This window comes from Heteronotia binoei, chromosome 3, assembly GCF_032191835.1.
Source record: "Heteronotia binoei isolate CCM8104 ecotype False Entrance Well chromosome 3, APGP_CSIRO_Hbin_v1, whole genome shotgun sequence".
Classification (NCBI taxonomy): domain Eukaryota; kingdom Metazoa; phylum Chordata; class Lepidosauria; order Squamata; family Gekkonidae; genus Heteronotia; species Heteronotia binoei.
In genome coordinates, this window is record NC_083225.1 from 58,332,804 (window position 1) to 58,360,742 (window position 27,939).

The 27,939-nt window shown below is 40.6% G+C and overlaps 1 protein-coding gene across 2 annotated transcripts in view; it reads right to left on the bottom strand.

Annotated features, from left to right (window-relative positions):
• The window catches only part of LOC132568259 (sodium/hydrogen exchanger 7), an 82,911-nt gene that overhangs the window by 47,274 nt on the left and 7,698 nt on the right, over nucleotides 1-27,939 (bottom strand). For both annotated transcript variants that reach the window (XM_060233886.1, XM_060233887.1), the window contains exon 2: nucleotides 10,681-10,880. In XM_060233886.1, the coding sequence (XP_060089869.1) occupies nucleotides 10,681-10,880 (200 nt within the window). The remainder of the gene's footprint in view (nucleotides 1-10,680; nucleotides 10,881-27,939) is intronic.

A 27,939-nucleotide genomic window follows, 5' to 3' on the forward strand; every position in this document is an offset into this window, starting at 1 on the left:
GCGGAAGATGGCGGACGCTTGAAGCAGTGGCTCCCGGCTCACAGTCCCTTCCTGCTTCTCCCGCTCCCGTTCCCAACCATTTCTTTCACCTGGCATGGGCAAACGAACTGCAGGGAACACCAAGGCAGCCAAGAAAACTCCTGCGAAAGCCACACCGACGCAGCAGGTATTAAACTTTCTTCCAACGAGCCCCGGGCCCTTACCTCTCTCTGAAATGGCGTCCAGCCCTTCCCCCGGCCCTGCTCAGGAAGAGGGCTCTCTATTAACGACCCAAACATTTCAAGAGGCGATTTCACGCTTGGAGGTCTCAATAGGGGTCACAATGGGGGAGAAGATCAGCAAAGCTATTACCCCCTTGCAATTAGAACTAAAAAAAATTAATGAAACACTTTCAGCAGTCACTCAAACTGCAGACTCAGCACTGGAAATGGCTACGGTGGCCCACGAGGCTGTACAAGCCCTGCAAAGCTCAGACCTATGGCTCCATGAGAAGGTGCTTTACCTGGATAACAGATTAAGGGCTGCCAACCTGAAATTTAGATGCCTGCCAGAACAGGCGGAAGAGAATCAGGAGGTAAAAACCTTCTTAGCCTCGTGGCTTGCTTCAGCCCTCCACCTCCAAGATGGAGTCGCCCCTCTTATTGATTCTGCCTACCGTCTGGGGGCATTACAGCCCAAGTCAAAAGACTTTTCAAGAGACATACTTGCCACGGTTCCAGACTCCAGGACCAGAACCCTGATTTTACAGAGAGCCCGATCTGAAGAGGGTCTACTCTACAAGGGCAAAAAGATCTCGGTTCTAGCTGATCTTTCACCAGAAACCCTGCAGCATAGGAAAGAAATGAAGCCGATTCTAAATTCACTATTTGAACACAAAATACGCTTTCGCTGGGCTTCTCCTATCCAGATACTGGTTGTTCACCAGGGCCTTCGGCTAACAGCTTCTGACTTCACCTCCGGCTGTGATCTCCTTAAACAACTAAACATTGACTCTCCTTCATCTCCTGACTCAGGTGGGGCTACTTCATCTCGTTCAACTAACCCACCATTTTCTTTCAAGCCAAGAAGACGACGCTGACTTCTTCATGGACGTTCAGTTCACCTCCTGTTACTTCCATCTCCTGCTACTGAGCAGTCGTATTTGCACTGCCCATGCCATCTTGTTCTGGTTTAAGGGAGCGGGGTTTTTCTTTCCTCTTATTATGTCACATTGTTAAGGGAACAGCCGGGATGTTCCTTCCTTTTGCTCCCTTCATATTAGATTGTATATTTCTTATATACTGAGTAAAGTTGCATTGTTTCCTGGTAGGAAACAATGAACAGTTTGGTAAGATTTATGTTGTTAATATTGTTGATTTGTTTTTTCAAAGGGAAAAGGTACCTTTTACTGGTGTTTATTTATGGCCCTCTTCAGACGGTGCCTTTTGACCAACACTGGTATGTCCTGGTATATTCTGGCCACAACCCTCGAACTCAGTGGATCCCTTTAGCGGTGTTTAGGTTTTTGGAAATTTTTACATTTATACTGAAAAGTGTTTTGTGTTTGTTCAATTTGGTTCAGACAAATATGGTTGTTGTTGTGAACCTAGACTTTTGCAGTCAGGTCACTAATCCTGGTACTCCCACCCCAATGTTCTCTCTTTGTTTATTCTGTGTTTTGAGAACAAGGGAAATCTGGTCATTGTCACCTGTTTATTCTATTTTTTTTCCCATCATTGTTATACTGAGCCCCAGTCCGGGTTCTGCAGGCGTTATATGGATTTTAACAATGTTTTTTTTTACTTTAATGTACCTAAATTATGTCTGACTTAAAGCTAATTTCTCTTAACTGTAGAGGTCTCAACAACATTATTAAAGCCAAGCGGCTTTCTTCTGCTTTGACCAAATTACAACCTGATCTTCTTTTTCTACAAGAAACTCACATTAGGTCGGCAAGCTCCACCATACTTCGATCTAGATGGTTCCATACACAGTATGTAGCTCCCGGTTCTTCTAAATCACGCGGAGTCGCCATCCTACTTTCAAAAAATACCCGATTCGTTTTGTCAGCTCAAGAAGTCGATCCCCAAGGACGTTATATCTTTATAAAAGGTACACTCAATGACTCTCCTTTCACTTTGGTTTCTCTATATGCTCCCAATTCCTCACAAATTACCTTTATAAAAGATACGCTTTCTAAACTTGCCCTTTTCCAAGAAGGGGCAGTCATTATAGGGGGGGACTTTAACCAAATCATAGACCCCAAGTGGGACAGATCATTTAAGCCACACTCTCCCCCGACTTCTCTCCCAGCACCTATGCAATCTGTCCTTCATAATTTTAACCTATGTGACGTTTGGAGATTGCATAACCCGGGGGGTTAAGGACTACACCTACTTTTCGGCACTACACAATATCTTTACAAGGATTGATTATTTTCTTATTTCTCCCTCCTTATTGAACCAAGTTTCTCACTCCAATATTGGCCTTAGGACACTTTCCGACCACGCTTGGTTGGAGTGCACACTGCACGTTGGTTCTCAGGACAGGCCTTTATTCAATTGGACATTAAATAAATCACTCCTTCTGAACCAAGAATTTTGTACACAATTAGAGCAAGAGATCAATCTCTATTTTAAAAACAATCTGGATTGTGGGGTTTCTAAAGAAATTGTGTGGGACGCAATGAAAGCTGTTCTGCGAGGCAAGTGTATTTCCCTGCATTCGGCCTACAAAAAAAGAAAATTAGAACTGAAACAACTCATTTTAGACAATATTAAACACTTGGAACAAAAACACAAGCAAACCTGCTCTAATAAAGTTTACCAAAAACTTGTTCTCGAAAGACAGAAACTAGACTTATTGGAAACATCCAATATTCGAAAAAATCTACTATTCGTGAAACAAAAATACTGGTATAACCACCCCCGTTCGTTGAAACTACTCTCATGGAAACTCAGGAAAGAGTTAGGTGAGAGACAGATTAAATGTCTTAGAGACAACTCTGGCAAAATACACTCATCAAACAAAAAAATCTTGGACACTTTCCATCAGTTTTTTCAACAACTATACACCTCGTCCAATCCTCCTTCTCACCTAATAGACCACTTTTTTCAAAACCAGAAGATCCTTACCCAACTCTCCCACGAACACCAAGCCTTTCTAGATTCTCCGATTTCTTCTCTTGAAGTTGTTGACGCCATTAAGGCCTCTAAAATCAATAAAACCCCAGGTAGAGATGGACTACCTTCAGAATTTTACAAAAAATTCAATCTTTCCCTGGTACCTCACCTTACCACTGTTTGCAATTTCATTCTGGACTCCGGCTGTATGCCTCCCTCCTGGTCCCAGGCGAAAATAGTTATGATTCCCAAAAAAGACAAAGACCCATTAAATGTTAAATCTTACCGCCCCATTTCTTTACTAAATAACGATTATAAAATATTTACTTCCATTTTGACTGCTAGATTGAACACAATCATAGGGCTCTATATTCACACCAACCAATCAGGCTTTATTCCGAATCGCGATATCACAGACAATACTAGACAAACAATTAACTTAATTCAATATTGCACTTTTCAGCCATACGACTCTTGCATTCTTGCTTTAGATATAGAGAAGGCCTTTGATAGTGTAGAACCTCTCTTCCTTAAAAAAGTCTTATATCATATGGGTTTCGGACCTAGGTTCAGAACGGTTATAGATTCTTTGTATTCCTGTCCATCGGCGTTTATACAAATTAATGGCCAACAGTCCCCTTCACTTATCCTAGAAAGAGGAACTCGTCAAGGGTGCCCCCTATCACCACTGTTATTCGCCATGGTCATAGAGCCCTTTGCAAATTTGATACGGCTTTCTTCAGAGTTTTCTGGTATCACTGTCCAAAATTCTACTTTCAAAATAAGTTTATTTGCCGATGATATAGTCTTATATATTACAAATCCACTACAGTCTATTAAAGCTGTTTCCTCTCTCCTGTCTGATTACAGTAAACTTTCAGGTCTTACAGTTAACCACTCAAAATCAATTCTCTACCCAATTAAAATCTCCGATACTTCTAAAAAAGACATAATTGCAAACTACCCCTTCCATTGGGTCTCTGATTATTGGTCCTATTTGGGGCTGAAAATTCCCTTAAACATAGCTGGCCTATTAAAAACTAACTACACGGCCACGGCTTCTGAGATTACTACCACGCTAAAGCAATGGGATAAGTTGCAATTATCCTGGATGGAAAGAATCCATATAATTAAATCTTTCATTTTCCCCAAGTTTTTATATCTCTTTCGGGCTCTTCCTATTGAGATCTCTCAGCCTATCTTAAAATCCTGGCAACAAATACTGACCTCCTTTATCTGGAAATATAAAAAGCCTAGAATCAAAGTTTCAACTTTATGTCGATCAAGACAAAAAGGTGGCCTAGCAGTTCCCGACATTGCAAAGTATTATAAAGCTACTATTTTATCCCAGATGACCAAAATACTGTACCAACATCCCCCACCGCCATGGACGCCCATAGAGGAAGCTCACTTTACCCCACTGAAATACTACGAACTACTATGGCTTAAGAAAAATGAACGCCCACCGTGGCAATTTATGAACCCATTCCTCAGGGCGCTCTTGTCAGTATGGGATTCGGAGCGTTATTTTCTAGCTCCAGGTCTCTCTACCATCTCATCCTTTGTAGGACAAAAATATTTCCTCCCTGCTCAACTACCCTTCTCTTTCAAGGTCTGGAGAGACTCCTCAAAAGTTTTTTTCTTTAATCTTCTTTCATCTTCTAAACAACTTCTACCTAAAAATGACCTAGACCAAGTTTTGACCAAGCCAGCACCTTGGTTTGAATACTTTCAAATCAGGCACTTTCTTCAGGACCCTAATGTGATTTCTTCATTTTCTCGCCCTTCATCTGACTACGAATATCTGGTTCTTCATTTTCACGAAGAGAGAACGCCTAAAAGTCTCATTTCACGGCTGTATCGAATCCTATTGTCCAAACTTGAAGCAACCTTACCCTCTTACACCACTCAATGGCATAAAGACTGTGGCATCACCCTTTCCCCCGACCAATGGGATTCTATATGGGCTAGTGATGCCCTACAATCTACTATTATAAATATATCTCAACAAAACTTTAAATTGATTGCACGTTGGTACCTTACTCCTAAGCAGTTCTCCCATATGACCCAGTTAGGCTCTTCAGACTGCTGGAGAAACTGTGGGCTCAAAGCCTCTTATTTTCACTGTTGGTGGGACTGCCCTAAAATCAGATCATTCTGGACCTCAATTTGTGCCCATCTCTCCTCCCTAGTTGGGGTCCTGATCCCAGATGACCCATCAAGGATACTTCTTAATCATTGGTCTGATACCCATCTCTCACCTTCTAAAAAATCCTTGATAGTTAAACTCCTGACAGCGGCTAAAACCACGATCGCGCAGTCCTGGAAAAATACATCGAATTTGACACTTGACAACTGGCTACTTAAGGTCTGGGAACACATTGTAATGGATAAAATTCAGGCAGCCATAGACCACAAAGATCCATACCAAGCCTACGCTAAATATCTGGCAATTTGGCTTCCCATTCTGGAAAAGCTTGACACCGATCCATTTTATGCTAACTCTTATTCTAAAAATAAAATGTATAAGGATTTCCTGTTGTTATAAAATTTGTTTTTTAACAAGTTAATTTCAAGTTACTTAAAGGGTATTATATCTTCCTTTTTCCTTTCCCTGATCTTATTTTATTTTTAAATACTGTGTTATAACAACTTTAATTATTATTACCTTCTGTTTGTATTTTGTTTATTTTGTTTTTTAAATGTTGTTGTTTTTGCTCTGTATTTTGTCTATTAAGCTTACGACGTTATCTCTGTTAATTTTCACGGTAAACTTCTTGTGTTATGGATTGTAAGCTACTTTTATACCTCAATAAAAATGTTTAACTTGGGGAAAAAAAAGAAAAAAAAATACACAAAAGGTGGAAATGGGAAAAGAACAGAATATACTTGATACCAGACTCTTACAACTGGAAATAGATAGAGCTGCCTATATGCTGAGGTTTCAAAATGTACCAGAAGAGAAAACTGAAGATTTGCAAAAAAAAATTTAAGTGAGGCCTTGGCTGAAATTTTACAGGTGACTCCTCAAAGGATGGAAGAAGAATTTGATCAAGTTAAATGAGTACCATCAAGCTTTACAAGACGGAATAAATTATCTAGTGAAATTCATTTGAAACTCACAAGAAAGAGGACCAGAGATGATATTTTGAAGCAAGCAAGAGACAAACCAATGATGATAGCAGGAAATATGGTAAAAATCTTGAGAGAGCTACCATGGCCAGTGAGACAAAAGAAGAGAGAATATCAAACCTTGACAAGCTTCCTGAGAGAAAGAGAAATACCCTACACATGGCTAATGCCGGAAGGCCTCCTTTTTACGTATGAAGAGAACAGGTATAGGATAAATTCTATTTTTAAAGCTCAGAATTTTCTGGATAGAGTGAAGGAAAATGAGGGGAAGGAAAAGAAGGATGATGAAGAGGAAGAAGAAAGCTCTGGTGAAGAAGATCCAAATGAATCACGGAAAAACCAGATAAGATCACAGACTAAAAAAGATTTTAAAAAGATAGTGATAAGAAAAATCCATAATGGCATCAATAATTTCTATTAACGTGAATGGACTTAATTCTCCTGTTAAAAGGAGGAAGACCTTTAGATACCTGACAAAATTGGAAATGGACATAAATTTGTTTGGAGAGCCAGTTTGGTGTAGTGGTTAAGTGTGCGGACTCTTATCTGGGAGAACCAAGTTTGATTCCCCACTCCTCCACTTGCACCTGCTAGCATGGCCTTGGGTCAGCCATAGCTCTGGCAGAGGTTGTCCTTGAAAGGGCAGCTGCTGTGAGAGCCCTCTCCAGCCCCACCCACCTCACAGGGTGTCTGTTGTGGGGGAGGAAGGTAAAGGAGATTGTGAGCCGCTCTGAGACTCTTCGGAGTGGAGGGCGGGATAGAAATCCAATATTATCTTCTTCTTCTTCTTTACAAGAAACCCATATTTTAGCTAAAAATCAACACCTTTTGAAAAATAAGAAACTAGGCAGTTTGTTTACAGCAACAGACATGAACAAAAAGAAAAGGGGAGTGGCAATTTATGTTAAGGATAAATTTAACCCACAATTACAGTATGCTTCTGAAGATGGAAGAATTCTCCTAGTGGAAGTCACAGTGGACAATAAAAAAAATCCTACTGGCAAATATTTATGCTCCAAATGATCACCAAGAGAAACTTTTTCAAGATTTATATTTTAAGTTATCAGATTTGGAATATGTAGAATACTGCATAGTAGGAGATTTTAATGCAGTTTCTGACAGACAATTAGACAAAAAAAAATACATAAACTAAAAGCAAAAGTCCTCACCTACCAACAAGTTTTTGGAAGCTAGTAGAACTGGATTTGGTTGATGTATGGAGAACAAGATATCCAAATTCGAAAGACTTTACCTACTATTCTGCCAGTCATCAAACGTGGTCAAGAATTGATATGTGTTGGCTGTCTACAAAATCGGTTAAAGATTTAATTGAGACAGAAATTCAAACAAGAGACATATCAGACCACAGTCCTGTAGTGGTAAAACTTAAAGGCACACGAATGAGAAGATTGTGGAGGTTAAATACTTCTATCTTGAAAGATAAAGATTTTCTTAAAGAATCTAAGGTTGAAATGGAATCCTTTTTTAAACAGAACATAACTCAAGATGTAAAGATGCAAGTAGTTTGGGACACTGCTAAAGCATATTTCAGGGGCCTTGCAATCAGATATAGTGCAAAGAAGAAAGATAGATCTGAAAATTTTCAAAAATTAATGTTGCAAGCAGGAGAAGCTGAAAAGAACTTAAAAGTGTAACCAACAAGACAGGACTTCCAAAATAAGGTTAAAGTAACACAACATCAATTTAATTTATTACTCAGAGGAGATAGAGATAAAATTGAGATTCGCTAGACAAAATTTTTTTGAACATGCCAATAAACCTGGAAGGTGGTTGGCCTATAGAATGAGAAAAGAAAATGCTACAAAGAATAATACTGGTTTTGAAATATGAGAATAACAAATAGAAAGTTCAAAGACAGGAGATATGCCAAATGGTGGAACAATTTTATAAAAAATTATATGAAGACAAACAAGTTCATAAGGTAGATTTATAAGAATACATTAGCCAAAATAATCTTAATAAATTTACAGAAAAACAACAAAAAATATTAAATGACCCAATAACAATAAGGGAACTGGGAGACGTAATGGCATCTCAAAAGAATGGTAAAGCCCCAGGTCCAGATAGACTGCCTGCGGAATGCTACAAAGCTTAAGAGAAGTCCTTACTGTTACCATTCAAACGTCTCCTTGAAAGGATTCAAGATGAAGCCCAAATACCAGCTTCGTGGCAAGAAGCTACAATATCTTTAATTCCAAAAGAAGGTGCAGATTTGAAAGATATAAAAAACTATCGCCCAATCTCTCTCAAATGTGGATTATAAAATTTTTGGAGCAATATTGGCACAACATCTGAAGAAAGTTCTACAGTCCACAATACATCAAGACCAGGCTGGATTTCTTCCTAGAAGATATTTGAAAGATAATGTTAGAACAGTTTCTAATATATTGGAATACTATGAGACCCATCCAGAGAAACAATTGGCATTAATTAGTCTGGATGCTGAGAAGGCCTTTGATAATGTTCGTTGGCAATTTATGCTGCAACAACTGAAGGGAATGGAATGTGGTGAAAATTTCTTGAGAGCAATAGAATCAACATACTCCTCCCATAAAGCAAGGGTGATGGCGAATGGTGAATTAACAGAAGCAACTGATATCCAAAAGGGTACAAGACAAGGTGGCCCATTGTCACCAATCCTTTTTATTTTATGTTTAGAGATATTGAATAACCAGATAAGAGAAGATATAAATTGATGCATATTAGCACAGCAGCCAGGATTCATCTGGCAGAGATGGAAGCTTCAGGAGACTCCCACGAGAATGGACTTCGTGGGAAAAATTTTGGAAACAGCGGAGCTGGACTACTTATCCCAGCTGCTGGCTGGGAAATCTAAGGAAGAAGCAAGAAAATACTGCTTGAAATTCTGTACTTGGCTAGATACTCAAGACCAGGGGTCCTCAAACTATGGCCCGCGGGCCAGATGCGGCCCGCTGAGGACGTTTATGCGGCCCGCCGGGTTATGGCAAAATCAGACCGGAAGTGACGTTCGACCTAAACTCGCGTTATCAACGCACACTTCCAGCACTGGGCTGAGGCAGCGGAGACAGAGTGTGAGGTGAGTTCCCAGGCCGGGATGTGTGGTGTGGGGAAGGGAGAGAGATGCAGAAGACGGAGAACTGACGGCCCGCGGCCTTGTACAGTAACGGCAGTCCGGCCCTCCAACAGTCTGAGGGACAGTGAACTGGCCCCTTATTTAAAAAGTTTGAGGCCCCCTGCTCAAGACTCTTAAGATTCTTTGGTGTGAACTTATATCTTCTTTCTCCTGTATTTTGTATTATAAGATTGCCTTTGTTGGAAATGTCAATTTGAATAGGTATTTTAACAAGACGACTTACAATATAAAAATATCAAAATGTTGATGATGTAAAGTTAAGAGATAATATGTGACAATTTATGTATTTAAAGAAAGTATATTAGATGCAGACTTATATTTTATGAAAGTATACTATATGCAGACTAAGATCGATTTGTAACTATAACTTCTTACCCCTTCTTACCCTTTACCCTTAACTTCTAGAAAACTAATAAAAACTTTTAAAATGGAAGTGATGGAATTCTAACCTGCCATGTGGGAAGCCTAAGTTGGATTGCTGGCCAATGCCCAATGTTAATTCATACGTAAAAAATGGTAAAGGTAGCCCCCTGTGCAAGCACCAGTCGTTTCCGAATCTGGGGTGACATTGCTTTCAAGTTTTCACAGCAGACTTTTTACAGGGTGGTTTGCTATTGCATTCCCCAGTCATCTACACTTTACCGACCTCGGAAGGTTGGAAGACTGAGTCAACCTCAAGCCGGCTACCTGAACCCAGCTTCCGCCAGGATCGAACTCAGGTCATGAGCAGAGCTTTGAACTGCAGTACTGCAGCTTTACCACTCTGTGCCATGGGGCTGTTTCATATCGGGAGGAATTAAAGATGGCTCTTAAGAGCATATAGTATCACCATCCTTGGTTTCTAAAACCAACAGGGAATAGTGGTTATGAGAGATTACTATATTAAGCCTTTATTCAACCAATTGTTCCCTCATACTCCAGGAACCCTGGCTCTTTTACTCAGTGGTAAGGATCCTAAGACCACTCTAGCAATCATGAAATTTACTCAGTGGTAAGGATCCTAAGACCACTCTAGCAATCATGAAGTTTGTCTCAGTCCTTTTAACCCTTTCATAAAAAAATAAATAAGTGTCTTCTGCTGCTCAAGATTCATAAGTCAATGAACTTCTAAGGGTACAAAAGGAAAGGAAATCAATTTTGAACACTACTAAATTGCAACAAAAACAATGTTTTTGTTATGGATATTGCTGTTGGCATTCTGTTATGCCAACAGCAATATCCATAACAAAAAAAATACAGCGGGACATAATTATTTCCTGTGTCAGGCCTTGGTAAATGGATCACCACATAAATTCAGAGGGTAGTTCTTACTTTCCTCAACATGTCATTCTGTTCCACATTGTGTATTTTTCCAGGGCTTATTTCTCCTTTCAGCGTATATTCAAAATATTTCCCACTGATGTTGACCAACAGGGTTGTAAAGGCTCGATTCTGCTGGGAGCAGCTGAATGCCTTATCTTGACCACTGACAGAAGGCGTGCCATACCTCAAGATCACTCCGACAATCAGCCCTGAAAGATAAAAATGTTAACTTTTATTTATGGTGTGAACACAACATTGGACTGAATCAGGTAAAGATTACAGTTTCTTCACAGTTGAATTGAGATATACTCATCTGATACTTAAAAGGGAGTTATTTTTTGTAGACTGCTATAAAGGGTGCAAAAAACGTTACAAGGGAGGGGGGAAGGGCCTTTCAATTAAAATATATACTGTCATTTGTCATCCATGGGGAACCCAAGACAGCTTACCTAAATAGTCATAATAAACCCCAACATTTCTCAGTAAACATACCACTTTAACATAAACTGGGAATCTAAAATAGTCAATGCAGGATATTATTATCCCAAACACCTGATTAAATGTAAGCAAAAACCCTTTTAAATAGGAGTGCTTTGTGCAGTCTATGAAAAACCAAGACAAGGGATATGAATATGACCTCCTCTGCTAACCCATTCCTGAGCTCTGGAGAAATCACTGGAACAGACCACCATGGATGTCACTGCCCTGTGTGGAAAGAAAGAGTCAGTCTGCAGGTACCAGGTCATACAAGGCTTTGAAGGTTAAAGCAAACACTTTAAACTGAACCCGGAGACATCTAATCTGCCAGTGCAAATGTTCTAAGACCAGGGCAATAAACTGAAACTAGCAAGTCTACAGTTCTGCTTCTGAACCTCTTAAACAGCCAGAACATATTTCTACAAAACTATGTTCTACATAGCTATGTTCTACAGTAAGAGATGTCAGTATAAATATCTTTCACCAAGAGGAAGTGTAAGAGGAAGCAGTAATAAGCAGCCAATACAACAGATGCCAACTGAAATAATAATCCCGAGGGGAGACAGAAATAGCACAGACAGAAGTTAGCATAAGCAAAGAGAAATAGAATGGGGGTGGTGGGCGGAGAATAGCAACATAATGAATGGAAAGTACAACGTCATTGCAAGGAGATCTTAGAGCTCAAACTCTGTGTCCGTGAAAAAACTTAACGGTGTGTGTTTACATGCCTTATGGAACTCATTGGCTATAGCCTGAATGGTAATTACAGCAATCAAAAAATAATATTCTTTTTGGAAGGTGGGGACAGTTGCCTATCCATTAAATGCCTCTTACACTTTTCATTCACATCTAATAGCCGTGGAACCAATATGCAGCTGTCTAGCATCAAATTTGTTCTAGTGCTATTGCAAGGATCCACTGCAAGATGTGACAGCAGCAGCTCTGCCTAACATGGTGCATGCTGTTAGATGGCCAAGAAAACCTGAATTCACTGGAACATTTGGAACATTTGGTTTGGGGGGTAACCCAGGGAATTTTGAGTGGTTTCATTTTAGAAGTTTAACATCTGGAAGATGTGCCACTTGTACTATATTTCATCATAACCCGAGCAAGCAGAGAGTTATATCAATAAAGGTCCAGGGACCTACATGAAAGAGCATATGTGAAGGGAGTAATAGTTGATAGAAGTTGTATGTTTGATTGCCAGTATGCCGCTGCCCCTTTAAGTAGGCTTCCCAAACCTCCCGCTCTGGCGGGAGACTTCTGGGTTCCCAGCTTCATCTCCCGCTCTCCAAAAATTGGGAAGCGGGGGGGTGGGGGGAGGAGGGGGGGAGAACATACCTGTAGGCTTCATGCTGTTAGCTCCTGAGCAGTTTGTAAAATGTCTGCCCCTTTAAGGCTGGGCAGGAAGCAGGAAACAGGAAGGGCTTTGGAGAACGGCCCCTCCCTTTCTTTGCTTTCGTTTTCACAGCAGGTAGAGTTCTCCGGAAGAAGACCCAGTAAGTATTTGTGTGTGTGAGAGAGGGAGGGGGGATTCCCTGGTATGGAGGGTCTCCCCCCCTTTAGAAAGCATGGGGGGGGAGGGAAATGTCTACTAGGCACTCTGTTATTCCCTATGGAGAACGATTCCCATAGGGAATAATAGGGAATTGATCCGTGGGTATTGGGGGCTCGGGGGGGGGCTATTTTTTGAGGTAGAGGCACCAGATTTTTAGTATAGCATCTAGTGCCTCTCCCCAAAATACCCCCCAAGTTTCAAAACGATTGGACCAGAGGGTCCAATTCTATGAGCCCCAAAAGACGGTGCCCCTATCCTTAATTATTTCCTATGGAAGAAAGGCATTTAAAAAGGTGAGCTGTCCCTTTAAATGTGATGGCCAGAACTCCCTTGGAGTTCAATTATGCTTGTCACATCCTTGTTCCTGGCTCCACCCCCAATGTCTCCTGGCCCCACCCCCAAAGTCTCCTGGCTCCGCCCCCAAAGTCCCCAGATTTTTCTTTAATTGGACTTGGCAACCCTACCTTTAAGTCTGAACCATGTGGCATTCTGGAAAAATGGAGATGGCTGCTAATTGCCATATCTAATTAACTTCAGCGCTGAAGTCATTTTGGTTCTGAAAGTGTTTTAGTTCATGTTTGGTGTGTTCTTAAAAATAAAAGTCAACATTTCTACACATCCTGCCTTTCCCCCAATTGGAGTATAACACATACAATTTGTAAGAAAAAAGATCACAAAATAAAAAACATTCCAAACCCAACCTAAAGCCTAAATTCTACAAGGAATCTAATACACATCAGACAGCTAAATTATGCGTTGCTGAAGAAATGCACTGTGCAGTCTTGCTCCACTTTGTAGCTAACTGCTGACATGAATTAGCAGGAAAGCTGTGCCTCTAAAAATAAAGGCCTAATAATGAGTTAGTAGCTTACAGATGTTTGGCTGTTCAGAAACAGAACCTGACAAGCAATTGCCTAATGCCTTTCTGGGAGGAGATTCTAATTCCGGAGGGCAGGGTTCCCCACCCTTTAGAAGTCTGGGGGCATCTTTGGAATTCTGACCCAGGGTGGTCAACAAAACACATAATGGCTGCCTCAGACACAAAGCCAACCACATGTCAGGAAATGAGGTACGGTATTCCCTCATTGTAGCAGCAACTTTTCAACATTTCAGGCAGAAGTTCTGATTAACAGGATGCCTTTTTAAATGAAAATGAATAGATTTAAAATAAATTTCTTGCTTAACACATAGCTTACTAGTCAGGGCTTTTTTTGTAGCAGGAACTCCTCCTGGATCTTACAGTAGGCCCTGTACTAAGAGCCCTGTAAACTTTTGGAGGAGTGGCTACATCACGGGTGTGTTTTAATATGCAAAGGAGTTCCTGCTACAAAAAAAGCCCTGGCTTACCTTTTGTCATGCAGTAAAGATCATGCTGTGTTGGCAACCATTGTTGGAGCAATTTTTTTTTTAAATCTGCACAACCAGTCAAAAGGCAGAAGCACCACTTGGCCACATCCACTTTCTAAAAATACCTTGTGGGCTTCAGGAAAGGTGCTGGTGGGTTCCCCCTCCCATACTCCTCTACCACAAGTCATCAATTTAAAGCTTGAATGTAGCTAGGGCTCCTACTTTGTCTACTAAAAGAGTTTACTTCAGTATAACATACGTACAGAACAAGACTGGTACAGAATATTTATGATATTCCAACTAGAAAATATATTAAAATATAGGAAAAAATATAAATTTTAAAAGTTTATTTAAATAAAGAAAAAAAGAACAAACAGAATCATAGTACAAATGCTTTCCAAGTAGATTGTACTCTCAACTGAAGTACCATTAGAGCAAGTTCAACCTTTCTTAATAAAGTAGAACTTTATAATGACTTGGAATTGCATCATACAGTCTGATTTATTTTTTGTGATTACTGCTAGCATGCTGCAGTTTATGCAATGGTGGACACAAAACATTAAAACCAGGGCTTGCTTTTTTTTTTAAGCAGGAACTCACAGGAACACAGTTCCAGCTAGCATGGTGTCAGGGGCATGGCCTAATATGCAAATAATAATGATTATGCTGGGCCTTTTCTACAAAAAAGCTGTGTGTGAAACAATGGTGACATCATGGGGTGTGACCTAATATGCAAATGAGTTCCTCCTGGGCTCTTTCTACAAAACAGCCCTAATTAAAATATTTTACCAGTTAAAATCTCAGCAGTATGTTGAACATGGTTCTAGTCCTTCTGATGACTGAGAGTAAAATCTCTAGATGTGCAGTTGTAGTACCTTAATGCTAGAAATATTATTAATCTCCCAAATGTCTCTTATCTGATTTTAAACTCCAATGAAAGACAGATACATAATTTTAGATGTTGTAGTTTGCACTCCCAGAATTCTTTATCATCTTTTTTTAATGCAGAGATCACTGACTGGCAGGGACTTCCTCCTTCCCAAGATTCCAACACAACACGTTTGTACAAGTTCACAGACTCTCCTGTGCAGCCAGTTTTCCCAGTTTGCATTGATCTTGGTGGGGACGGTGAGGCAACTAGATAACAGGACACACAGAAACCAGTGAAGGGATCTAACAATTTGCATTTCCTGTTTGTACACGATGTTGTGGAAGGGAGCAGTTACACAAATAGCTTTAACTGTCATGGCTTCTTCCAAAAAACGTAATTGTAGTTCTGCAAGCATGCTGAGAGTGTTAACAACTTCTGACCCTCTCACTGAGCAACCCCCTAAGGAAAGAATTGGGAAAAGGGGAAGCAGCCATTACTGTTAAAGCACTTTGTCTTTGTAGGATGAGTCTCCTGCAACTCCAAGGGACTGGCTGAGATGTGTGTCTCTCTCTTTTTAATCTCCAGTGGAGCTTGGGCAAATATACCTTATCCTCTTCTCTCAATGCCAGGGGTCTGCAACCTATGGACCTGAGCCACATATAGCTCAGGATGGAACCAAATATGGCTGTTTTTAAAAGAAAGTGGTATTGAGGGTATATGGGGAGGGTAGGTGGGATGCTAGGAAAACACTGCAGGGAATGGCAAGGAAATATTTTTATGAGACAGAAGAGTTTCTCAAGAGACATTTTACAGAAAGGGAACAGAGAAAAGTGAACAGCTTTCAGAAATCCAGATGTGAACCATGCACAGGTTTATGCCAGGGGCACTACAACAATTGCACAGGGTGCTCCTGTGTATATTTACTACTTATTGGGACTCCTCTTGTGTTCAACTTCATGGTAAAGGAGTCACAACAACCAGCACTCAGGCTGCAAGAACTATAATGGCTATGTGGACTAATAATCCATCATCAGCAATGTGAAGCAGTATATTTTCAATTATGCCATTGACTCTCTTATCGATCTCTTGCCATGAATGTTAATGTATGTTGACTCTAATTACAAAAGGGTGCCAACTCTACTCTTCTCTAAAGCAGAAGAGGAGGAGCCTTCAACAGTCATAACAAGCAATAATTCAACAGTAATACAGAACATTCCTGATCATTGTCTGTGGACCACTGGAGGTCTTCAACTTTTTTTAATGCAATGATTTACAGTGTTAAGATATACTCATTTACTAATGTCTAAAGGTGCTCCACTAAGGGTGCTTGTCCTCCATTTTTCCAGCTACTAAAAAGATGCTCAGATTAAGACTACAATCACTTTAAAACAAGTATAATAACTTCAATAGTGCCTGCATTATCATTATGCCTGTGCAGGAAAATGAAGATTAAGGGAAAGTAGCCATTCCTTTTGACTAAATTAATATAGTTGTCCTCTCATATGAGAGCTGACGGGAGCACATTGTCCTTTCCTTGGTTTGTGGAACTGCAGACTCATCAAAGGAAAGCTGTTCACTAGATATGCAGATTGTCCTTATCTGCTACTTCTAAACTGTCACAAGAAAGCTTCTAGGAGAGGGGTGTCAAACATGTGGCCAATGGGATGGAAGACATACATTTGTGTCTGTATCTGTCTCTCCCCCTCTCCATCCCCCTCAGCTTCTGTTTCCTTCTCTGGGGCTGCTCCTCCTCTTTTGGGAAAGAACGGAGGGGAAGGAAAGATTGGGGGAGGGGGGCAGAAACAAAATTGGAGTCCTATTGCAGGTTTAAAATCAACAACATTTTATCCCAGGTATAAGCTTTTGGGTGGAAGCACACCACTTCTTCTACAGAGTGAGGGAGGATTATTATGACAAGCACAATGTACATTGTGGCTTATTCTAAAAAGGGGTTTTTTTTAAAGGTTGGATTTCTCTGTTCCTATCTGGACTTAGTTTCTTTCAAAAAGACCTTGATTAGGAACTAGAACACTTGGATTGATCCTTATATCTTGGAAAGTGGAGTGATTTCAGATGCCAAATGATAATAGAACTCATTGGTAATGAGACAGGAAAATAACTCTCAATTCAGTCCAGGAGGATGCATTGTCTTAAACTTCATTATCAATTGCAATTCAGCACTCTCTAATCTCCCTTTGAAAATCTTTTGTTAGAGCACTGCTACTCTTAAATCAGCCACTGAATTTTGTGGTTTCTAATGCCAGACTTATGTCCATTTATGCTTTGCATTCTCCTGGACTGAATCCTCCTGGATGGAATTGAGACGCAGGTTTCCTGTCTCATTACCAGTGCCAATATCTTCATGCCTACTACCTCTCTGCATATCACACCTAATCCAATCAAGCCTCCTACTGTCATTCACCTGCTGACATATTTGACATCTGAAATTACCTTTATAAGGTTGATATCCCTGAAGGTCCATAGTCACCGGGGGCAGGGGGGCTGGGCCCCTCCACCCAACCCCCCTTCCAACTATATGCCCTCTCCTTTTGCTGCCCCGTTCTCCCTGCCCCACTCTCCCCACTGTCACCACCATTGCTCTCCCCATCCCCCCTCTCGCCACCCCTGCCCTCTTTGCCACCACCGCTTCAGTTGCCCCTGATCTGCCCACTGCTCTGTCGACCCCTGTCCTCCTCTGCAGAGCCTCCCCCCTCCCTCCCACCCATCTGGTAAAGCAACAGCTCCCAGGGCTCTTTCAAGGAGCCCCCCCCCCAAACGATCGGCTGATCAGCAGGAAAAGTGGTACTGAGGCTGGTGGGTCCTCTGCTAGCTTTCCGGTGCTCTCAGCACATTCAGTGCTGGTCCTTCCTGCCACTGGCACCTTAGCGCTGAATGTGCTGAGAGCGCCAGAAAGCTGTCAGAGGATCCATCAGCCTCAGGCCGTTTTCCCGCTGTTTTGCAAGGGGAGTGGCCTTCTTGAAAGAGCTCTGGGAGCAGGCTCTTTACCAGGTGGATGGGAGGGAGGAGGGAGGTGCGCTGGAGGAGGGTGGGGGCCGACAGAGCGGTGGGGAGATCGGGGGCCACCAAAGCGGCGGTGGCAGAGAGAGTGGGAGCTGCCAGAGTGGGTGGTCCTCCCACCTAAAATTTTATTCCCTGGGTCCTCCCACCTAAAATTTTCTGGCTATGGCCTTGTATCTCTGGTACGTCATGTTACATTTTATGGCACACATGACCCAGAATGTGCATTTCATTTGCTGTTAACAAGAGCCCAAGTGCAGATCCCTATAGCTCAAGTAATTGTATTAAAAGCCTACCCAGTCTAAATTTTATATCACAGCAAAATGCTTATGTAAAACACCTTCTGCTAATCCTAAAAGGAAGCCACTATAATGGCTGCATGTAATCCTATACCATCATAATCACTCCCAAGGTCTGTTTCCTATGTCATTTTTTTAAAGCAAGCTTTGTTGTATCTTTCAATTTCCCTCCCTTTTTGTCTTATTTGAATGTAAAGGGTTGTTAACAATTTCCTTAGAAACAAAATTTGGCTACCACGGTGAGTGGTTTTGGACATAATCTAGAACTACGGAAATACAAAGAGCAAATAACTTGTATGTTTTCTTTCCAGCACTTCTAGATAATGCTTGAAGTCACCCTGTAAGAGATATAGCCTGGTCTTATTTTGGAATTTTCAAGATCATTCATATATGCACATATTTTGATGACATTTTAATTACCTGACAAATTTTAGAAACTTTAGTAATCTTTTAGTTTATGCTGCATTTATTTTTATTAGCTGTCTAAAATAACAGTATCCAACAGATAAGATGGTGGCAGAGCATCTGTGAATCCCTGTTATCTACTTTCTTCAGTTTACTTGAGTATTTGATCACTAATTGCTTACAAACACTATCCAATATATAGTACTAAGGAAAAAAAGAACTACAAAATAAATCTAGTAACATCTGTTTTGATTCAGGCAGACCCCTTTCTAGACATGCAGAAAAAGGAGAGATCTCCTTCCCCTTAAAATAAAAATAGCTTCTCCATATATCTTCATAAACTAGTTAAAGAACTTGGTAGTAGGGAAAGGTTGCAAAATAAAGTTTTGTTGATCTTTCCAAATGTTTGTGTGTTTGATCCTGTATTAGTCATTCTTTACACTACTACAGTGATCACCACCACCATATTCTGAAACTGAATAGATTGTATCAGTGCATCACGATGAAGCTTGGGTGACTTTGCACTCTACTTAAATATCTGAAAAGCATCAGATATATATTAAAGTATTGATACTTTCCCTTATCTTCACAAATTCAAGGCAGCCAGCATAACAGAAAAATCTGAAAGGACACAACCTTGTAAGCATTCAGTAAGTTAAAACCAACACACAAAAGAAAAGTCATTAAAGCCAATACACATAGGAAAACACAGCCTAAAACCAGCTCTTCTTGCATCAAATGCTCTCTGGAATACGTTTGTGACAAGAAAATATTCCACTCCAATAGGCCATTCCACAGGAAGTAACCTATACAAAGAACACCTGTCACCTCATTAATGTTCAATGATCATGAGAGTATCACCAGGAGAAGGCAGTCTGAAGAACATAACCGACACAGAGCCATATACCAGAAGATGCAGTTAGAGATTATTCACTTTTGTGCAAAACAGACATTTTCACATTACAATATGCCAATATATGCCTTACTCATGCAGAAGCCCTAATAGGAAGGAAACCTTAGACAGCTGTTTCTCCAACAAGAATATGCATCAACCATTGATCTGCATGTAATAGTGTCTACTAAATTGCATCTATAAACAGAGACAGCATAACCTAACCTAGATCTGTCAGCATTGCTTACATAGATCTTGTTCTCTCAAGGGAGAGTGCCAATCACTTACAGTGTGTTTTCAACCTTCCGCTGCTATTGTGTATTCCCAATAATAGTTGTTGGATATTATATAGTCTGGAAACAGCTGGAAGATATCAAGTGCACATGAAACCTGAACTCACTCTAAAAGCAAGGTACACTGTAGGAAAAAAATTTCATTATTGCAGATATTATGGTATTGGATTAAAGCTCATGTAGACTAACATTTGGTTTTCAGCAGTGATTAGCCAAATACTTGTAGGTAACTCACAAGTACGGAACAATGCTATTGGTCTTGGTATCATATTGCCTTTGAATTTGGATGTCCCATTTAACTACCACCTCTAATTAATACTGATAGCTTTCAATGATTTGTTTAATCTTTAGTTAATACTATCTTGCAGCACTAAAATTGATAATTTATGTATCACCTTGCTTCTTGACAACTGGCACACAAAACGGGTAACAAAAATAAGACAAATTCAAAATAACTAGTTCATAGAACACAAGCCACACCCACTATCAAACTCCTGTTCAAGAATCAGTCCTTCTCCCAAGTTTTCACATGTCTTATGGAATTCCGAAAGAGTTGATACCTTCACAAGTTTCTCTGAGAAATAATTCCAAAGACAAGCACTGAAAAAGGTCCACTCATAATGGGGAGCAGCAGAAGGCACTCATCAAAGAGGTGGGGCCAGCAAACGTTGCTGTACTTAGCAAAGTATATATCAAAAAATCACCACTGTGTTCTAAGATGCTTATATATGAACTTATATATATAAATCAAGTACTTATGGATACTTTATAGTACTATGTTGGAGCTTGGTAATTAAGTAACTGTATTCACTAACAAATTTTGTATCCATAACTACTTTTATTAATACATATTGGATTCATATAAGCATCTTAGAACACAGTGGTGATTCTTTGATATGTACTTAGTGAAGCTGCAGCCAGGGCTCATTCTGACAGACCCCCTTCAAGAATATATGTCCTAGATGATGAAAGACTTTAAAGATAAGCACCCACACATGGAACTAGATCCAGAAATATCTGCAACCAAAGCAGAAATTATAAAAGGAGGAGTAATATGCTTGCTAAAGCTAGCTGTTGTGAAAATTAAGTGGCCCAAACCTATTGGTGATCAGTTTGCATTACAAGGTCCTGAATCTCTGCCTTGGTAGAAAAATAGAAAAGTCTTGCAGTATAACTTCCAATAAGATCTTTAATGCACCCAACCCCATCAATTCCCCCTCCCCCCAAAAAACCCCAAGTTTCAAGAGCCCATTTCATTGTGTCTTTGTAGGGACAGTGCTTCAAATACTCCATTTTAGTTGCTGCTTCCAGCACCTCCCTCAGCTTTTTAAAAAAAGCAGAATAGGGAGGAACTAGACCTGAACATAGCATTCCAAGTCTGGCTGTGCTAAATATTATACAAAATGACGCAAATTTTGTTTTCAGGCCTGTCCCTAATAATCTACAACTGGCCACAGCACTGAGCTGATGTTTCATTAAGACCCACATCAGCTGCAGCAATGCAAGCCTCTCCTCTCTCCTCCATGACATCAACAGACAGCTTGGACAACCCTCCTGCACCACCAGCCAGGCTATGCTCCATTAGATGGAACCTACCTGTCTTCACTTGGTCAGAAGTGAGACTGGTCTGGTGCCACCATTGAAGTCACAGTACAGCTGTTCCTAAGGAAACAAGCAACCTAGCAGGCAGCTGCCCTATGAAGTAAGAAGTAACCCTGCAGAAAGGCGGTGGAGAAAGATATCTGGCATAATTCTAGACGGATGGGGGCAGAAGGAGCCTGCCCAGGCCAATGACAGCTTTCCTCCAATCCCCAGGATTCCCAGGTTACATGGGTGGGGTGGAAATGGCAGGACAGCATGGCATCCCATTGGTTATTCAAAAGAGAGCTCAGAAGCAGGATGTTGTAGCCAATCCTGTTTACATCACTGGGGAACAGAGGTCAGTTAGGGAGAGGAGAAGAATCTTGGTGTTGTAATCCCATCTCCTCTTCTCACTGGGGCCTAGGGGACCTTCCAGTGGTAGGAGGAGTTGCAACAGAGGGGCAAGTGGGGGGGGGGGGGTCAAGAGAAGCTCCACAGTGCCCTGCCCATTATTTCCATATTCTTTCTTAGAGTCTATTTGCAAGGTGGGTACGCTAGTATCTGAACAGGCAGAAACCCCGAAGAAAAACCATAACTCCCTAGGTATCTAAATTCACCTTCAGCTATTACATATGAATATCCTGTTAAATTTGTTTTTAAAGTTAACAGTGCTGATTTGTTTTGTCTGATTCACATCCAGATTTCAGTTTGTATATTTAAGGATTACATGATTGTCTGGTGATTCATATTTTAACTTGAGCACAAACCGCAGTAACATTTTACGCAGCTCCTACAACACCAGCTAGAATTTCTTTTATATCTAGATTTGCCATTAAGATAGAAGGAAAAGCAAAAAAAAAAAAAAAATCAAGTACAATGCACAGTTTGTTTCCTGGTCCCCTCAAATTTAAAAGCTATAAGTTGATCTTTAATGTAGCAGACTCTGAGAATATCAGCACTTCATGCCAGCGCACACACTCCAAGACTGCCAATTAAATGTTCAACAAGACAATCTGCCCTTTCACCAATGCTGGAGTTCATCATTCCTACACACACTTCATCCTTTGCAGATGCCATTCTTATCAATGGCAGCTTTCTTTCCTAGAAGCAAATAAAGCACAGAGCGTAATTACCAAAGGAAAACGAGCATTCACAGCCATGGCGTGGGAATTTTTTGATACTAGAAGTGTTTAAAATTACCAGGACTCTAGTTCCAAAACACAAAAATTAAAATTCATACCTACATAGTAATAAATAGCTGTGTTTGGTTTCCAGTTGAAGTATAGGACAGAAACTGCCTTGGATGCCCTGACTGAGGGCAACCTACAAGAAGAATGCCTCTCCTTTTCTTGGTAGCCTTTAATATGATCAACCAGGTCAGTTTTGTGGGTCACCTGACAGAGATGGAAGGCACGGCCTTACGGCTGCAGATCCCAGAAGGTGGTGCTCAAGCTACTGCTTGTTGCTGTGCCCCATAGTCACTGACCTACAACATCCTATCTTGCTGTCCATGCTGTTTAAGATCTAAATGAAACTGTTAAAGTTAAGTATAAGTTAAGCACTGTGTTAATAATACCAGACTGTCACCCACTTTCTCTTCCTTCAAACTAATTCAAGGCAGACTGTGGAAACCAGAAGCAGTGTCTGGACCAGAGAAGCACTGGATGAAGGCAAATGTTCTTGGAGTGATTCAGACAGATTTGCTTTCTGTGCTTAGGGACACAATCCAAAGAAATATTTAAAGCATACCCAAGGGGTTGGGGTGCTTAATCAAATTCTTAATTTGCCTCTCTGAACAGCCAGTCCCTACCATATCACATCCACACATTGCTAGCTGAACTCCCTTATATTAGAAGTCAGTAACACACAACTCTAACCATCAGAGGATAAGCACAGAACCACTGCATTTCTAGTATTTCTCTAAACTATGGACATCATGGGGAGGAGCAATCTTTTCTCCACACTGTCAGACAGAAGGCAACACACCAGAACTGTGAAGCTTGGATTTTAATGACTAGCTTTCTTTACATCCCCAACACCAGAGGTCAACCATCACCTGGTGGTGCAACCAGCTCACGACTCCTCACCTCCATCTGTTTACACCTTGTGGCTAGGGCTGCTTTCCCCACCTGGGTCCTGCTCTGGCTGCTGCACCCTTCCTGCACAGTTAAGCCAAGGGAAGCCCATCTGCCTGAGTCACACGTTAAACGTTCCTCCTGTTTACTACATATTTTCTACTACAATTACACCCCCCCTTTCTTCCATCGTGGAACTCAAGGCAACATCCAAAAGTTTCCCAGGAGGAGTCCCAAGCAGGCAAGAAGACAAGCTCAAACACTTAGCTTCAGCAAGGTGCTGATTTGCATACCTTCCAACTGTACACTGAAGGAGAAAACAACAAAAGTTCGGCATGTTTCATTTTTTTCAACAGGACAGCGTCTCCTGTTGAAATCAACTAAACTTAAGATTTGTTTAATTTGAAGGTAGGGTATTATCAGGGGAGAAGTAGAAGGCAGGAGAGAATGAATAATCTCCCTCCCCCCCACACACACACCCCTACTGATGCTTCACTGTGATCTCTTTTCCCCATGTTGATTCTTCATCGCGACAAGCTATCTAAGACTGTTTTTCTCAGGCTGGGGCAAAAGTGGTGAGAATGGAAGTCACAGATTGTAGAGACGTCCTCTGTTTCTCCCCTACAATATCTCCTTGCATATTTTGAACATCAGAAGCAAAAATGGGAACAAAAAATTCAGCACAGACACTTATAAACTTATTTGAGTTCTTAAACCAGGATACTGCATTGGTTTCAGACTACGCAAGCTTATATATAGAGAGAAAAATTGCCCATGCAGAGACATACTGCTATACACTGAACAACTAACGTTTCCTCACTCTAAGTAGGAGTTCTCCCAACAGGTGCAAAAAATTGAGGTTACCCCCTCAACACAACCTGAAGGTATCAAGAGATTGGCCAATGCAGCCTAGGATGCACTCTGCTGGCGACATCACATCCCGCCAGATAATTGATGCCGAGGAGTTTATTTCTTTGTTGCTGTTAAATATAGCATGTTTTCCTTTAAAATATTCTTATTTTATATTTTGACTATAAAATAAGAATATTAAGACTGGTGAAAAAATACAATATTGGTGAAAAGATTCACACTTACCTAACCCCTATATGAAGCGTGCAAGCTTCTGCATTGGTCTATTGTGATATCACCAGCAAAGTGCATACTGATGACCTGCAGGGAAAACAAAATGGAAACATCAGCTGAATTTACTGTCCTGCTTTCATACCCTTCAGAACATTCTGCGGTAGGCACTAAGCTGTACTTACAAACACAGAAGCAGCCCTAGGCATTGTTCAGTTCTAGACAGAGATGCAAGTAACTGCTAGGTCAGCATTGTATTAAACCACAATATTTACCGATACCTGTACAATGCATGCAAAGCCTAGGAGCTAAGACTTCAGTGTACTCCTGAGAATAATCTAATCTTCAAGCTTATTTAAAGATGGTTTCAAAGAGGTCCACTTCTCCTTGTTTCTCTATAGCTCCCTGAACAGACCTGGCCACATAGGCTATTTTACTCACTTGCCACTTAGGCTAATTACCTCCATTCAAAAGAACACAGATTTCACTCACTCAGCCCCTTCCTGCCTTCCTTCTATCTCACACACACACAAAAACCGCCCCTGCCTTCTGAACAAACCTGGTCAACTCTACCCCCTGCGTATCGCTGTCTTTCAATCATAACATGCTTCATTCATCCAGAAGGCCCCCTCTTTCTTAACTTGGAGACCTGCATTTTAAAATCACAGCAAACATAAAAACACTACATTAATTTGCAGAAATAAAATACAAAATATTTACATAGCAAAACACCAACATAGAGAACAAGGATGACCTCATGAGACAGAAATGGGACCTGAAAGAGGTCCAGCAAACCCTGGTCCCATCAGTGAGAGCCTATTGCTTTTGTGACAGAGTTTCCCCGCCCCCCATCAAGTACTACTATCACTATGAAGTCCAACAGCAAACGAATGAATAAGGTAGATTCTGATTTAAGTGTATAAATTCCTCATAACAGTCAGCTCCTGAACTTTACAGCCACAATCCAGCCAGCAGGTCAACTTGTCAGTCATTACATCCATCCATCTCAGTCAAGACATTTATTTCATCTCCTCTCAGTTTGTACCCTAGCTGTTGCAATCTACCCTCTCTGTTGTAAAATACAGATTTCTGCAGCCTCCTCTGTCTTTCTCAATATTGCTGATTTTTAACTTTAGAATCAATATTACTGGGGGTTGTCTTTACTGCCTTAACTTAGTAAAGGTTTGGGTAACAAAAGCCAATGACAAAAAAAGAGTTGACCAGATAACAGTTCAGATTTGTGTCTCATTGTCAATGATGGAAAAATATTTTTGATTCCCAGTAGCCAGAAACAAATCTGCAACGTCAGCCTTTTCACTGAAATCAAATTCCTCTGCATCAGAAAGATCGAGTTCTTCAGTCCTGCCTATTACATTTTATAATTCATCTTAATGCAGGAATATTCACTCTTGGGACATGATTTTGTAAAATGTATCTTTCTTTCCTACAGATTCCTAATGAGTGAAATTATGGGCAATCTGAGACTAATTAAATTGTTGGGGACCAGATCTGGTCTCTAAGAATCCAGCAAACTATCATTGTCTTAACCCAGTGAAGCAAACAGAAAGAATGAAACCAGATGCAATAACTAAACACAAAAGAAAATTTTCAAAGCACTTTTTTATATTTACCCCCAAGGAAGATCAAACATATACACAGCTCAGGAAATTGACTGTATTGTGCTTGTATGCTTGGTGGACATACACTAAAATATAAGGATTTGGGGGAAATGCTTCCATTTAATATTAAAAACATAACTCGTTTCACTGTGTACTTGGTGACGCAACTGTGACGGACTGCACTTTTTAAAGCTTAGATGTGCTGTATAAACAGATAAAGGACTGTGAAGGGTTAATTCTTCACAGAATCATAGAGCCTTGAGTGATAGTTTCTTCCAAGAGATCTGATAAGTTAGCATCAGTTGAGCAGAGAAAGACTTCTGAGCTGATTTCAGCCCTAGAGGAGGTGTCAAGTACTGAGAATTTTGAAATTCAGTTGACTAAGAGCATTTAACACTGACAGGAGAACTGGGGAAGTTGGCAAGGAAGTTTGGGAAATAGGCAAAGACTCCTATTTGGGCCAAGAAAAGGGGCTCTCTCTTCAAGAGAAAGGATTCCCTATGCAGTCAAACAGAGCTTTGAAGAGTGCAGATATCTCTGGTCTAGTTAGGAACCAACTGTAGAAACCTGACTCTTGTCAGTTAAAAACTCAAGGCAAATACTAGTGTTTCCAGAGAAGGAGTCTGGGTACTGGAAAGAGTACACCAGCCTTTTGAATATAAAAATATCTTGAGTGCCATTAAAGGGGGCTCCCAATCCTTCCCTCAGGTTTTTGGGCTGAGCAAACAGTATTATACTGTGACAGGTTGGAACAGCCGGAATTCTTCAGGAAAGAATGAAACAGACAACTAGGGCACAAAAGGGAGAGAAGAATGGGGGAGGGGGAATCTTGCCTCTGAGGGAGGGAAGAGGGCAGGGTTGTCATAGCAACATATTTTTATAAAAGTAAAAAAAATTATAATGAAGAGTTTAACAGCTGCTTACTTTTCTGTTAGATTTTGAATTCACCATTCCTATCTGATCATAACTGGATTCCAAGCTGTCATCACAGGTCTTCTGTGATCATAGCTGTCACCCCAGAACTTCACAAGAGAGACAAATGAAGGATTATTTTATGAATGAGTGATGGCTAAGAATTATTTTCTTTGGAAGGGGAGTCACTAATATTTGGGAAGGCTAATTAAATATCAGTAAAGACATATAGTTCAACTACAAGCCTGTGAACAAACAGCACAATGGATTTCTGTGGGCATAAGGACTTCTACCAATGGAGCTCAGCTTTCTTGACTCACCCATTCTGTGGCAGCCCAAAATGACTTCTGAAGCCTGCATTTCAGGCTGTCATGGAAGAGTGAGATACTAACCCTGGATTCAATACTGTGGAAGAAAGGAGGAAGGAAATTGGTATTTACAGTGATTGTTTGTATTGTCTTGTAAAATGAAAAACAAGTAATTAAAATTAGATGCACATTCTTATGAAAAGTGAAGGAAAAGTAAAGTCCAGGGTCAGTGTAGTGTAGTGGTTGAACTATGACAGCTGAGATCTGGTTTCAAATCCCCAGTCTGCCATGGAAACTTGCTGGGTGGCCTTGAGCCAGTTACACACTCTCAACATCACTTGCCCCACATGACTGTTATGAAGATAAAAAGGAGAAGAATAATGTCAACTGCTTTGGATTCTCACTGGGAAGAAAAGCAGGGTATATAAATGATGTAAATAATTATTTAAATGTCTATACTGGAAAAAATTGCAATTGTTTCCTTCTAAGGAATTATGATTCTTTGAGGAAGAAGCTCGATATCTAACAGATGT